This window comes from Babylonia areolata, chromosome 20, assembly GCF_041734735.1.
Source record: "Babylonia areolata isolate BAREFJ2019XMU chromosome 20, ASM4173473v1, whole genome shotgun sequence".
Lineage (NCBI taxonomy): Eukaryota > Metazoa > Mollusca > Gastropoda > Neogastropoda > Buccinidae > Babylonia > Babylonia areolata.
This window is the reverse complement of record NC_134895.1, coordinates 32644264-32657838: the sequence shown is the minus strand read 5'-3', so window position 1 is coordinate 32657838 and position 13575 is coordinate 32644264. Positions and strand designations below refer to the sequence as shown.

Sequence of the window (13575 nt, the reverse complement as noted above, 5' to 3'; positions counted from 1 at the left end):
GATGATGATGATTGTGGTTATATTTCTTTTATACATCATGAAATATCTCAAGAAACTTACCTCTTGATGATGAGTTTCCCATTCGAACGCAATAATGATGGTATGACAATAATGATGACAATTATGATGATTATGATGATAATGATGGTGATAGTGAAATGGTCACCACCAACTACTACTACAACTAACAACACCAATCATTAACATCATCATAATACACGAATACTTTAAATTAAGAAATAAGCAAACAAATAACAAAACAAACAAACAAATCAATTTATTAATCAAACAAATCAATCAATCAGTTAAATAAATAATCATATAATCAAACGAACTAATCAATTACAAATGAATAGATTGATTGATAAGCAAATTAGCTGATCGATCAAAGAAAATAATTGATTATTAAATAGATTCGTTCATTAATCAAACAAAATGATTAATTGTTAATGAACAAAAACAAAACAACAAACAAACAAACAAAAAAAAACAAAAAAACCGGAACTCACTTTTTGATGGCCACTTTCTCCCCTGTCTCTGCGATGGTACCCAGCAGCACACAGCCGTACGTTCCGTCCCCCAGCTGGCGGTGCACCGTGTAGCGATTCATCCCCGTGTCCCTGTGATGCCGCTCCTGTGTCCCTGACCCTGGCCTCCTCTTCCTCCTCCTCTTCCTTCTCCTTCTTCTTCTCCTTCTCCTCCTCTTCCTTCTCCTCCTTTTCCTTCTTCTTCTTCTTCTTCTCCTCCTTTTCCTTCTTCTCCTCTTCCTTCTTCTTCTTCTCCTCCTCTTCCTTCTCCTTTTCCTTCTTCTTCTCCTCTTCCTTCTTCTTCTCCTTCTCTTCCTTCTTCTTCTCCTCCTCTTCCTTCTCCTCCTCCTCCTTTTTCTCTTCCTTGCCTTCCTCTTCCTCCTTCTTCACCTCTCCTTTTTTTCGTCCTTCTCCTCTTCTTCCTTCTTCTCCTCTTTCTCTTCTTTCTCCTTTTCCTACTCCTTCTCTTTGTCTTCCTCTTCTTTCTTCTCTTTCTTCTCCTCCTCCTCCTCCTCCTTCTCTTGCTCTTTTTGCAAAAAAAATATAAATTCCGTTGAGGGCTGAATGTTAAAAAAAAAAAAAAGAAAGAAAAAGAAAAAAAAGTAGTGCTTACTCCACTTCCCTCTCGAAATATATTTTCGTTTGGTTTCCTTTCTCTTTATCCTCCCTCTTTACTCTTCCTCCTTCTCGTCTTCTTCTTCTGCTTCTTCTCCTCCTCCTGCTTCTTTCCCACCTCCTCCTCTTCCTCCTCTTGTTACTCCTCCTTCTTCTCCTCCTGCTCCTTTTTGTGTGTGTGTGTGTGTGTGTGTGTGTGTTAAATTCTTTTCTGCCTCTTCTGACACTTTGTGCAGGTCTGGTGGAGAATTGTCCTGATGCACGTTGGTTTTCAGCTATGGTGTGAACAAGTTTCTTCTTCTTCTGCTTTTCTTTAAAACAAAAATTGTTTGTTTTTTGTTTTTTTGTTTTATAATTGCAGCAGTAAAGGGAATGTCGAGACTGCAACTGTTTTAGCCTCAATTTCTCCAGAAAGAACAGGTAGGTAGGTAAGCGCTTTGGTTTGTCTCTGCACAAGATTCAGCGCTATATAAATACCATTATTATTATTATTATTATTATATATGTCTCGGGTCTCTGAAGAAGTAGTTTTGCATTTCACCGATCTTTATGTCTGAAACAGAATGTAGGGCTTTCATCGTTTATGGTTTGTATGTGGGGGAGGGAGGGAAGGGGGTGGGGGTAGATGTGCGTGTGTATGTGTGTGTGTGTGTGTGTTCAATTTCATTTATTGTATATCCACATTAAGTGATATTAGACATGAAAAAAGGGGGGTGGGGGTGGGAGGGAGGAAGGAGGGGAGAAAAGAGGGACGGGTAGGCAAAGGGATGAAAACAATATTATTCACAACATTAACTTAACAACAATCTGATTATGAGAATAACTTTCCAACTCTAAAACATATATAGGCGTAAAACAACAACAACAACAACAACAAAGAAAAAACCCCACCAAACATTCAAAGGTACAATGATCCAATTAGACTATTTTACAAAGATTGGGGGGTTGGGGGAGGGGGGTGGGTTGAGGCGGATTAAAAGGTAATAACAACAATCCAATTATACTACTTAAGTTCGTTACAAAGATTGGGGGGTTGGGGGAGGGGGGTGGGTTGAGGCGGATTAAAAGGTAATAACAACAATCCAATTTACTACTTAAGTTCGTTACAACGATTTGGGGGGGGGGGGGGCTGGGGGTGGGGGGGGGGGGGGGGGTAAAACAACAATCCAATTGGACTATCTGACAGTGATTTGGAAAAAAAATCCGTTTTTTTTTTCTATAACAAGTGATCATATCATCATCATATCATCATCATATCATCATCATATCATCATCAACAAAGAGAAGGAGAAGGAAAAGAAGAAAGAAGAGAAAGAGGAGAAGAAGGAAGACAGAAAGAAGAGGAGAAGGACGAAGAAAAGGAGAGGTGAAGAAGGAGGAAGAGGAAGACAAGGGAACAGTGTGTGTGTGTGTCTTTGTGTGTGTCTTTGTGTGTGTGTGTGTGCGCGTGTGTGCGCGCGCGCGTGTGTGTGTGTGTGTGTGTGTGTGTGTGTGTGCGCGCACGCGCGTGCTTGTGTGTGTGTGTTGGGGGTGGGTGGGTGAGGGGGGGGGGCGTATTTAATCCTTAGTAACGTGCAATCAATTTTTCCCCCTCTATTTCAGCATGTTTTCGTTATTTTCACTTCTTCATTTGTCCCGGGTTTTTTTATTATTTATTTGTATTACTTGTGAACTCACCCGTCTGTCATAGAGTCTGAAAATACCATCCTTTTCTCGTTGTGTTTAGACTTCAATATTGTGGTATTATTCTAAGCGGTGACGTACGCCAGGCAGTCCAGCTACTCCTTTGTGACTTCCACAATCTAGTCCTTTGTGTCTTCCACAATCTAGTCCTTTGTGACTTCCACAATCTAGTCCTTTGTGTCTTCCACAATCTAGTCCTTTGTGTCTTCCACAATCTAGTCCTTTGTGTCTTCCACAATCTAGTCCTTTGTGTCTTCCACAATCTAGTCCTTTGTGTCTTCCACAATCTAGTCCTTTGTGACTTCCACAATCTAGTCCTTTGTGTCTTCCACAATCTAGTCCTTTGTGTCTTCCACAATCTAGTCCTTTGTGTCTTCCACAATCTAGTCCTTTGTGTCTTCCACAATGTCACTGTCATAGTCACGTACAGCAGGTAAGAAACAACGAGCTGTCAGCCTGTCAGAAAAACACGTCAAGGAATCAGACTGTTCCAGTCCAGAAGATGACATCGTTGAGCGTGTTCTGCTTATTGGACTGAACCCCTAACTCTAGCGTCAAAGAAAAGAAGGGTGACGCAGAAAGGAGAGAAAGAAAATGACGCAATAGCCATCCATGTTGCCGAGATTTTGCTGCAACAAATATGCCAACAAATTGCAACAATCTTTCAAAATTGTCTACACACATACACGCGCGCACGCACGATTTCTTGCAGAAGCCTTTGCAGAAGAAAGCAGTAAACCCATTCGACAGGTGCACAAAAAAACCCAGGTCTACTGCTGCGATACGAGATTAACCATGTAGAACAGTGGAACAGTGTATAAAAAAAAAAGAAAAAGACAAAAGACGCTGTCTAAAGACACTGTCTAAATTGCAGGCACGGCTGAAAGTGATAATGAAGATCCAGAGAAGAATGTTTTGGATATGCGTGAAACACTAGAATGTGAACTGACAAAAGATGACATTTCCGTCGTTCTTCGCAACAGAAAGAAACCATCGGGGGAGAAACCACGTCCAATGATTAAAAACTTCACATCAAGAAGATCGAAAGGAACTTTGGTGAAACAAAAAGGGAACTTGGTTCTGAAGGATAAACGAGTTTTCAAAAATGTCCACGTCAACGAAGACCTCACTCCCATGAGAGCAAAACTAGTTACTGCATGTCTGCAGAAACACACAAAAGCCGTTGATATAACAGGTGAACACCGTGCAGTCACGATCCCAAGATTCTCTTTAATCTATAAGAAATCTCCAGGAGTTATGCACCGACACCAACAAAATTATGACAGTTGGATAATGACACCCATGCAACGATCCCAACATGTGAAATGAATCTTTAAGCAATGGATAAGATACCGTACGTCATTATTAATGAATAAAAATGTAATTTTGAAGACAGATTATATGTATATACATGTGTGTGTGTCCAGCAACAATGAAATAACCTGTCTTCGACTTTCCAGTTGGCATATCTACAGAATTTAATATATTCAGCAGTCAAACGTGAGTTTGTTGTAGTTGTTTTTGATAAGTCAACGTTCTGAACCATATCCTATGATTTTCACTTGTCGTAAACCCTTATCTAGGATTATGGGGTTTACGAAAGAAGGGGTTTGTAACGGGAACGTTTTCAACCAAAGATAGGGAAAACAAAACTGCAAAGACGACGGCGACGATGATAACTCCCGTTATGATAACGATATTCCTTTCTCTACTACTACTACTACTACTACTGCTGCTGCTCCTACCACCACCACCACCACCATCACTACTACTGCTACTACTGTTGCTGCTGCTGCTGCTGATATACCTACTACAACTACGTTACAACAACATGTCCTACTACTACTCCTACTACTACTTCTACTAGTTCTACTGCTAATAAGAGGTATGACAATGAAACACTAAATCGTTCAGATAGTGGGGCAGCAAATAGTTAATTTAAAATAATAATGATGATAACGCGAATCATGGCATCCAAAAATGCCACAACCGAAATACCTACTCACCCGCACTAACTTCGTTCGTTTCCACAAGAACTGAAGCCAGTCTTGCAGTACTTGAAATGATAGACCTTTCCCGCAGTACTAGAAATGATGAAATGACAGGCCTTTCCGTGACCCTGTCGCCTATATACACGAAAACGATGCCCGCCCCTAGATCTTTTCTACACCCTATCGGTGTTTTGGCAACGACTATTATTAGCGAGAATAGTAATTATGATTTCTCAGACGGCAGTCATTGCTTCGTCTGTGGTCGGAAACACACGGCGAAAAGGTTGTGTGTGTGTGTGTGTGTGTGCGTGTGTGCGTGTGTGTGTGTGTGAGGGTGAGGGTGATGGATGGACGGATGAGTGTTTGTGTTTGAGTGTGCATAGCTCTGTGTGTGTGTGTGTGTGTGTGTGTTGTACGGGCGTATGCTTGTGTGTGATAATAGCAGCAGTAGAAGCAGGCTTTGTTAATGCTACATAAGTGTGTGCATGTGCGTGCGTGTATAGTTGTAGTAGTAGTAGTATACTTTATTTTCCTCAGTGTGTGTTTGTGAATGTATGTGTGCGCGAGCAGGCGCGCGCGCGTGCGCATGTGTGTGTGTGTCAGTATGTGTATGTGTGTGTGCGTATGTGTGTGTGTGTGTGTGTGTGTGTGTGTGTGTGTGTGTGTGTGTGTGTGTGTGACACACAGGCGTCTCGGAACACGCCCGAAGAGACAAAAGGAAAAGTGGGACAGGGGAGAACAGAGTCCAATGCGCAAGGGGGAAAAAAAACCAAAACAAAAAACAAAAAAACTTAAAACGGGAGGGGTCGGATTGTCTCCCTTGTTTTCCATTTGCGCAGAATGGACGGGAAAACTATTTGCAGAGACAGTCTTTTGATACACTGCCGACATTCAGGAATAATCTGGCGAAGAACAGCTCTTCTGTGTGTCCCCTCAATATCTATTCTTCACACAGTGAAAGAAGAAGAAGAAGATATATACATGCTTTTTTAAACATCGTCGATGTTATGCTCAGGTTTGGAAAGATAGTGCAACGGGCGCAATAGTGGTTAAAGGCGTTGGACTTTCAATCTGTAGTTCCCGGGTTCGAATCTTGGTAACGGCGCCTAGTGGGTAAAGGGTGGAGATTCTTCCGAATTTCCCAGGCCAACATGTGTGCAGACCTGCTAATGCCTGAACCCCTTCGAGTGTATACGCAAGCGCAAGTTAAAGATCCTGTGATGCATGTCAGCGTTCGGTGGGTTATGGAAACGAGAACATAACCAGCATGCACACCCCCGAAAACGGTGGATGGCTGCCTACATGGCGGGGTAAAAACGGTCACACACGTAAAAGCCCACTCGTGTACATACGAGTGAACGTGGGAAGAAGAAAGATACCATGAGGAAGTAAGTGTTGCTAAACTGATCACTGTGCTGTGGAATTTCCACACAACAACGGATTTTTCTTTTTTAAAGAGAACCTGTCGAACTATGTGGCGGAGCGCCACACCTGCTACCGTGTGTGTGTGTGTGTGTGTGCGTGCGTGTGTGTGTGTGATTTATTGTTTGTAAGAAAGGTTTGTGACGACGAAAAAGGAACACACACACACACACACACACGCACGCACGCACAACACACACACACACACACACACACACACACACACACACACACAAAGAGAGACTGAGAGACAGACCGAGACAAAGAGACAGACAGACAGACAGTGACACACACACACACACACACACACACACACACACACACACACACACAGAGAGAGAGAGAGAGAGAGAGAGAGAGAGAGAGAATAAAAAGCGCGAAACAATAACTTTTTTTTTTTTTGTTTATTGTTTTCCAAGATAGTGAGATAAGCATAATTTTGCGAACATTTTTTTCACACACAAAGCCCTTGAATATCAAACAATGGGTAGTCAAATATTACAATCAAATCTCATGTCAAAAGTCAAAGATAAACTCCCATATCGCAACAACATACAATATACCAGGGTTCTCCCAATAATTAAGAACCACATGGAGATTTGAACTTTTTTTTCTTGGGGGTATGGTTAAACGACTTTGAATCTGTTTTGACAAAAAGCGGTTTCAAGACGTGAAGTGTTGGCCTACATGTAACGCGTCCGCCTAAGAAGCGAGAGAATCTGAGCACACTGGTTCGAATCCAACAGTCGCCAGTATTTTCTCCCCCTCCACAAGACCTTGAGTTTGTGGTCTGGACGCTAGTCATTCGGATCAGATGACAAACCGAGGTCCCGTGTGCAGCAAACATTTAGCGCACGTAAAAGAACCCATGGCAACAAAAGGGTTGTCCCTGGCAAATTTATGTTGAAAAATCCACTTCGACAGGAAAACAAACAAAATTGCAGGCAGAAAAAAACAAAAATTCGGGTCACGCTCTTAGTGTAACGACACGCTCTCCCTGGGGAGAGCATCCCGAATTTCACACAGAGAAATCTATTGTGACAAAAAGAGCAATACATTACAATAATTGCAACCACACTAAAATGAGCGCGATTCATAACCAAAAGTTTTTTCTTGCACGTGCAGTTCCATTTATTTTTCATGCACAACGAAAACTCACAATAGTCGTTTAGAAAATAACAACACCAAATAACCTGTAAAATTGTGGCTGAAACATTGATTTTTCAAACGCATTGTTCAAGCTGTTAATAGTGAGCATGCACCTGAAAGAGCCGGACTTGTATTCATAGTAGGTCAGCAGGACAGCCTACGTCATATATAAATCATATCACGAATTTATAACAGAACTCCTACACACGACAACAACCAGGACAGGGCGTGTGACTGATGCTGTGTGGGGCCCGGGTTCCCCTGGCTGAACCAGGGGGCTTAACGGTCACACACAGACATCAGTCATCCAGAGCGCCCCCCCCCCCCCCCATTGTGGATCGTCACCACTGGGGCAAGACAAGACATCGCGAGGCCCAGCCTCGGACCGACAATCAGGACTCCACCACCCGAACACAGCCAGGACACACCACGGACCACGGATATCACCGACGGCCAGCACACAGCAAGGACCCTCCTCGAACAAGACCTCAGGACCAACGCCTTGACCACGCCACACCCCTATGGAAAAGACCACAGCTACGAACAACTTGACCTTAAGGGCGTGAAGCCGATAGGTCGTTAAACTCAACACTACCTACAATATATTATTATGAAAACATACCTGTTTTTATGAAGCCGAACTTAACCTGTTGTGAAGTCTGAGTGAATAGAAATAAAGACAGGTGGACGGAAGAAGGGTGGGTTGAAGGTAGATATGCTGATAAATGAGAAATAATTATTGCAGTTATCAACAACCAGAAGATGCGAAATATCTGAAGACCTATAAAAATATATATTTTTAAAATTTGAAATAAAATATAATAAAACAAGAATAGATGCAGATCTTTTTTTTGAATGAAACAAGAAAGGCAGAGGAAGAATGAGTGAGAAAAAAAAAAGATGGAGAGCGAGGATGGGGGTGGGGGAGGGAGAGGGGGCATAAAGGGAGACAACGTGAGACACGGAGACACAGACAGAGGAGAGACAGACAGACAGACAGACAGACAGAGACAAAGAGACAGAGAAAGACATCGAGACAGAACGACACAAGACAGAGTTAGAGAGTGAGAGAGAGAGGGAGGTGGGAAGGAGACAGAAAGACAGAGAGAGAGAGAGCAGTTCTGTACAAAGAGAACAAAAACACACCAAATGATTCCCGGAAATGAAAACACAAGATGAAGGGAAGAGAGAGTACCAAACAGACCTGAAGAGATAGATGGAGGGTCCATGTTTGATACCCTGCCGATGAATAATGGATACCCTGCCGATGAATAATGGATACCCAGCTGATGAATAATGTATACCCTGCCGATGAATAATGTACACCCGGTCGATGAATAACGTATACCCAACTCACGAATAATGTATACCCCGCAAATGAATAATGTATACCCCGCAAATGAATAATGTATACCCAGCCAATGGATGATGTACACTCAGCCGATGAATAATGGATACCAAGCCGATGAATAATGGATACCAAGCCGATGAATAATGTATACCCAACTCAAGAATAATGGATACCAAACCGATGAATAATGGATACCAAGCCGATGAATAATGGATACCAAGCCCATGAATACTGCATGCCAAGCCGATGAATAATGTATACCCAACGAGAGAATAATGGATACCAAGCCGATGAATAATGGATACCAAGCCGATGAATAATGTATATCCAACTCAAGAATAATGGATACCAAGCCGATGAATAATGTATACCCAACTCGAGAATAATGGATACCAAGCCGATGAATAATGGATACCCAACTCGAGAATAATGGATACCAAGCCGATGAATAATGGATACCAAGCCGATGAATAATGTATACCCAACTCGAGAATAATGGATACCAAGCCGATGAATAATGGATACCAAGCCGATGAATAATGTATACCAAGCCGATGAATAATGTATACCCAACTCGAGAATAATGGATACCAAGCCGATGAATAATGGATACCAAGCCGATGAATAATGTATACCAAGCCGATGAATAATGTATACCCAACTCGAGAATAATGGATACCCAGCTGATGAATAATGTATACCAAGCCGATGAATAATGTATACCCTTCTCACGAATAATAGATACCCAGCCGATGAATAATGTATACCAAGCCGATGAATAATGTATACCCAACTCGAGAATAATGGATACCCAGCTGATGAATAATGGATAACCAGCCGTTGAATAATTTATACCCAACTCACAGATAATAGATACCCAGCTGATGAACAGTGGATGCCCAGCTAATGAATAATGGATACCCAGCTGATGAATAATGGATACCCAGGGGATGAATAATGGAAATAACCATTTAATTTGATCGATCTGTTCATATTCTCTTGTCCAAGCTTGTACATTTGCGAGGTTTATAATGTTAAATCACAGACTTTCTATTCAAAAGGGGAGAATACCAAACATACCCCCATGAAGACCGACTTGGATACGAGTTTAAACCTTTGCAAAATCAAGAAAAAAAGATTCATTCATTATTCACTAGCGGAAACAATTTTTGTTGTTGATCCGTTTAATCATTTTCCTTGAAAAAAATATAATGAATGCATTCTGACAAGTAGTTAGGCAGTTTCGCTTAGATACTCATGCGATTTAAAGGAGATATTTTGTCTATTCCTTGCATGATCGTAGTATCATTTGCAAACATATCACTTGATGCTTTTACATATGAAGGCGATCGTTTATATATATGCACAAAAACACAAATAACAATAACAACAGAAGACGATCTTGAGGTACACAGAAGTTAACAGTTAATAGAAGAAGATTTGCTTCCGTTTTAAACAAACTTTATTCACAGAAACAACAACAACAACAACAGCAGTTTCAGTTTCAGTAGCTCAAGGAGGCGTCACTGCGTTCGGACAAATCCATATACGCTACACCACATCTGCCAAGCAGATGCCTGACCAGCAGCGTAACCCAACGCGCTTAGTCAGGCCTTGAGGGGGGGGGGGGGGGGGGAGTGAATAAATGATAGATAAGCTTACACAAATAAATAAATAATAATAATGTTAAAAAAACAACAACCCCCCCACACAAACCCACCCACCCCACCCCCAAAAAAAACACAAAAAAAACCACAAAAAAACAGCAATAATAATAATAATAAGGATGGTGATGGTGATGAGAAGAAGAAGAAGAAGAAGAAGAAGAAGAAGAACAACAACAACAACAAGACTTCGAATTTCCAGTCCTACGGTTTGTAGCAACAGATAGTGACGGAGGCCAGCAGGGCACAGACAACAGCCATCAGGAAGGGGGCGGAGGGATCACCAGTGGCGTCAACCAGGGGGCCAATGATGGAGTTGATCACCAGGTAAGCGGAAGGGATGGCACTCGTTATCAGAGCCATCGTGGATCCGAAGCGAGAGCTGTCCCTTTCCCGGGGTTTTCTCCCTTCTTCGGCCGAAGTGACGTTGTCAGTCTGCGGGAGAATCGGATTGTGTACGTGTGGGTGTGGGTCGGTGTGTCTCTGAACTGTGTTAGTTTTATGTAGTTCCGTTCACTTTTGCGCACACACGCATACACACGAGTGTACGCGTACACACACACACACACACACACACATATATATATATATATATATATATGTGTGTGTGTGTGTGTTTATTCATTTACTTATTCTTCAAAATTGTCAAGTTCATTTCAATATTTCAGAATACTGTACTGTACTGTACTGCACTGTACTGCACTGTGATGTGTTTGCTGTACTGTACTGTGCTGTACTGAACTGTACTGTACTGTACTGCATTGCTGTGCTGCGCTGTACTGTACTGTACTGTACTGTACTGTGCTGTGCTGTGCTGTACTGTACTGTACTGTGCTGTGCTGTGCTGTGCTGTGCTGTGCTGTGCTGTTTCCTATCTTACTGTGTCATGTCGAATTGTATTCCTTTAGGTTGTGTTGTGCTGTGTTGTATTGTGTAGTGTTGTGTTGCGTTGCGTTGCATATCATAGTGTGTCGTGTCGGGTTGCATCGCCTTGCATTACGCTGCCTTGAGTTGTTCAAGTGTAACTGTACGTTGAACGTCTGACGTATGTATTTGAGTGCATGTGTGTGTTGTTGTTGTTGTGTGTGTGTGTGTGTGTGTGTGTGTGTGTGTGTGTGTGTGTGTGTGCCTGTCTGTCTGTCTGTGTTTGTGTGTGTGTGTGTGTGTGTGTGTGTGTGTGTGTGTGAGAGAGAGAGAGAGAGAGAGAGAGAGAGAGAGAGAGAGTGTTTAAATGTTTGAGGACAATTCTCAATGAACTAACGAAAGGTATGTACATATAAGTGTGTGCGTGCGTGTTTGTGTGCGCGTAGCGGCGTGTGTGTGTGTGTGTGTGTGTGTGTGTGTGTGTGTGTGTGTGTGTGTGTGTGTGTGTGTGTGTGTGTGTGTGTGTGTGTGTGTGTGTGTGTGTGTTTCTGTGTGCGTGTCAGTGTGAGTATACGTGGGTACGTCTGTCTGTCTTTCTGTCTCTCTCTCTCTCGCTCTGTCTCTCTCTCTCTGTGGCCTAACTTATTGACCGGCTGACTACAACGAGTCGGGTGGATGTGCGTGTACATCTGTCTGTCTGTCTGTGTGTACATCTGTCTGTCTGTCTGTCTGTGTGTTTCAACTGACCGGCTGACCACAACAGAGTCGGGTGGATGTGTGTGTCCATCTGTCTGTCTGTCTGTGTGGTCCAACTGACCGACTGACTACAGCAGAGTCGGGTGAATGTGTGTGTCCATCTGTCTGTCTGTCTGTCTGTGTGTCTGTGTGGTCCAACTGACCGACTGACTACAGCAGAGTCGGGTGGATGTGTGTGTCCATCTGTCTGTCTGTCTGTCTGTCTGTGTGTCTGTGTGGCCCAACTGACCGGCTGACTACAGCAGAGTCGGGTGGATGTGTGTGTCCATCTGTCTGTCTGTCTGTCTGTGTGTCTGTGTGGCCCAACTGACCGGCTGACCGCAGCAGAGTCGGGTGGATGTGTGTGTCCATCTGTCTGTCTGTCTGTCTGTGTGTCTGTGTGGCCCAACTGACCGGCTGACCGCAGCAGAGCCGGGTGGCCAGAACGAAGGGGACGGTGAAGAAGACGGTACGGGTGACCCCCAGCGCCGCAGAAGTGACGGGCACCATCCAGGCGTTGGCTGTCTGTCGCAGGGTCACCATCAGGACTGCCACGGCCACGTTCACCACGGCGTACTCAGCTTTGGGGTCTGCCGTGTACAGAGCACACAGACATAGCTGACTGATTATTATGCTGTGATAGAACCCCTATGTGCATGATTCTCTTTTTCTATCTCTCTTTCTCTTCTGTCTTTCTTTCTTTTCTCTCTGCTTTTTTGTATTTTGTTTTTTTAACCTGCTCCTACCTTAGGACTTTTTTTGTGTCTGAGTGTGTGTAGAGTGGGGGGAGGGAGCGGGGAGGGGGGGGGGAGGGGATGGGGTGCAGGGGTATTTCTTTTTTTTAAAAGTATATTTGAAAATATTTGTATATTTGAACATCTTCGTGAATTTTGAACTAGTGAAGGCAAGGCAAAGAGAACAGGATGCTTTATGTTAATGAAACCTTAATGCTTATATAAAGGTATGTCACAGAAAAGTACATACAAATAACAAACTGAAAGAAAAAACAAGAGAGGCAAGGCCTTCAAGACTCACTTGTGATAAATTACGTCCCCTAGCATTAATTACAGAGTAATTTCCCTTTTTTACTATCTGCACCAAAACGTTTGCAAAATAAATAAAAATTCCATGCGAAGCAAAAGAAGTTCCTGTTTGAACAAAAAATGATAATAATGACTGCTCTTGTTGTTGGGTCAGAATATGAGCTCAAAATGCCAAGTTTAGAGAATACAAAAAATATAAATATAACAGTAAATGCAGTTTGCATATAATTAGGTGTGTTTTTTTTGTTTGTTTTTTTGTGCCCATCCTAGAGGTGCAATATTGTTTTAAACAAGATGACTGGAAAGAACTGAATTTTTCCTATTTTTATGCCACATTTGGTGTCAACTGACAAAGTATTTGCAGAGAAAATGGCAATGTTAAAGTTTACCACGGACACACAGACACACACACACACACACACACACACACACACAGACAACCGAACACCGGGTTAAAACACACTCACTTTGTTTACGCAAGTGAGTCAAAAAGAAAACATACAGGGGAAATAACACAGAGTCACTTGGCGA

At 42.6% G+C, this 13575-nt stretch overlaps 2 protein-coding genes across 2 annotated transcripts in view; both read right to left on the bottom strand.

Moving 5' to 3' along the window:
- The window catches only part of LOC143294899 (serine/threonine-protein kinase dyf-5-like), a 23662-nt gene extending 21992 nt beyond the window's left edge, over positions 1 to 1670 (bottom strand). The window contains exon 1 of the mRNA XM_076606416.1: positions 510 to 1670. Within this exon, the coding sequence (XP_076462531.1) occupies positions 510 to 610 (101 nt within the window). The 5' untranslated portion in view covers positions 611 to 1670. The remainder of the gene's footprint in view (positions 1 to 509) is intronic.
- Positions 1671 to 12444: 10774 nt separating this feature from the next.
- The window catches only part of LOC143294897 (uncharacterized), a 52672-nt gene continuing 51541 nt past the window's right edge, over positions 12445 to 13575 (bottom strand). The window contains exon 8 of the mRNA XM_076606415.1: positions 12445 to 12591. Within this exon, the coding sequence (XP_076462530.1) occupies positions 12579 to 12591 (13 nt within the window). The 3' untranslated portion in view covers positions 12445 to 12578. The remainder of the gene's footprint in view (positions 12592 to 13575) is intronic.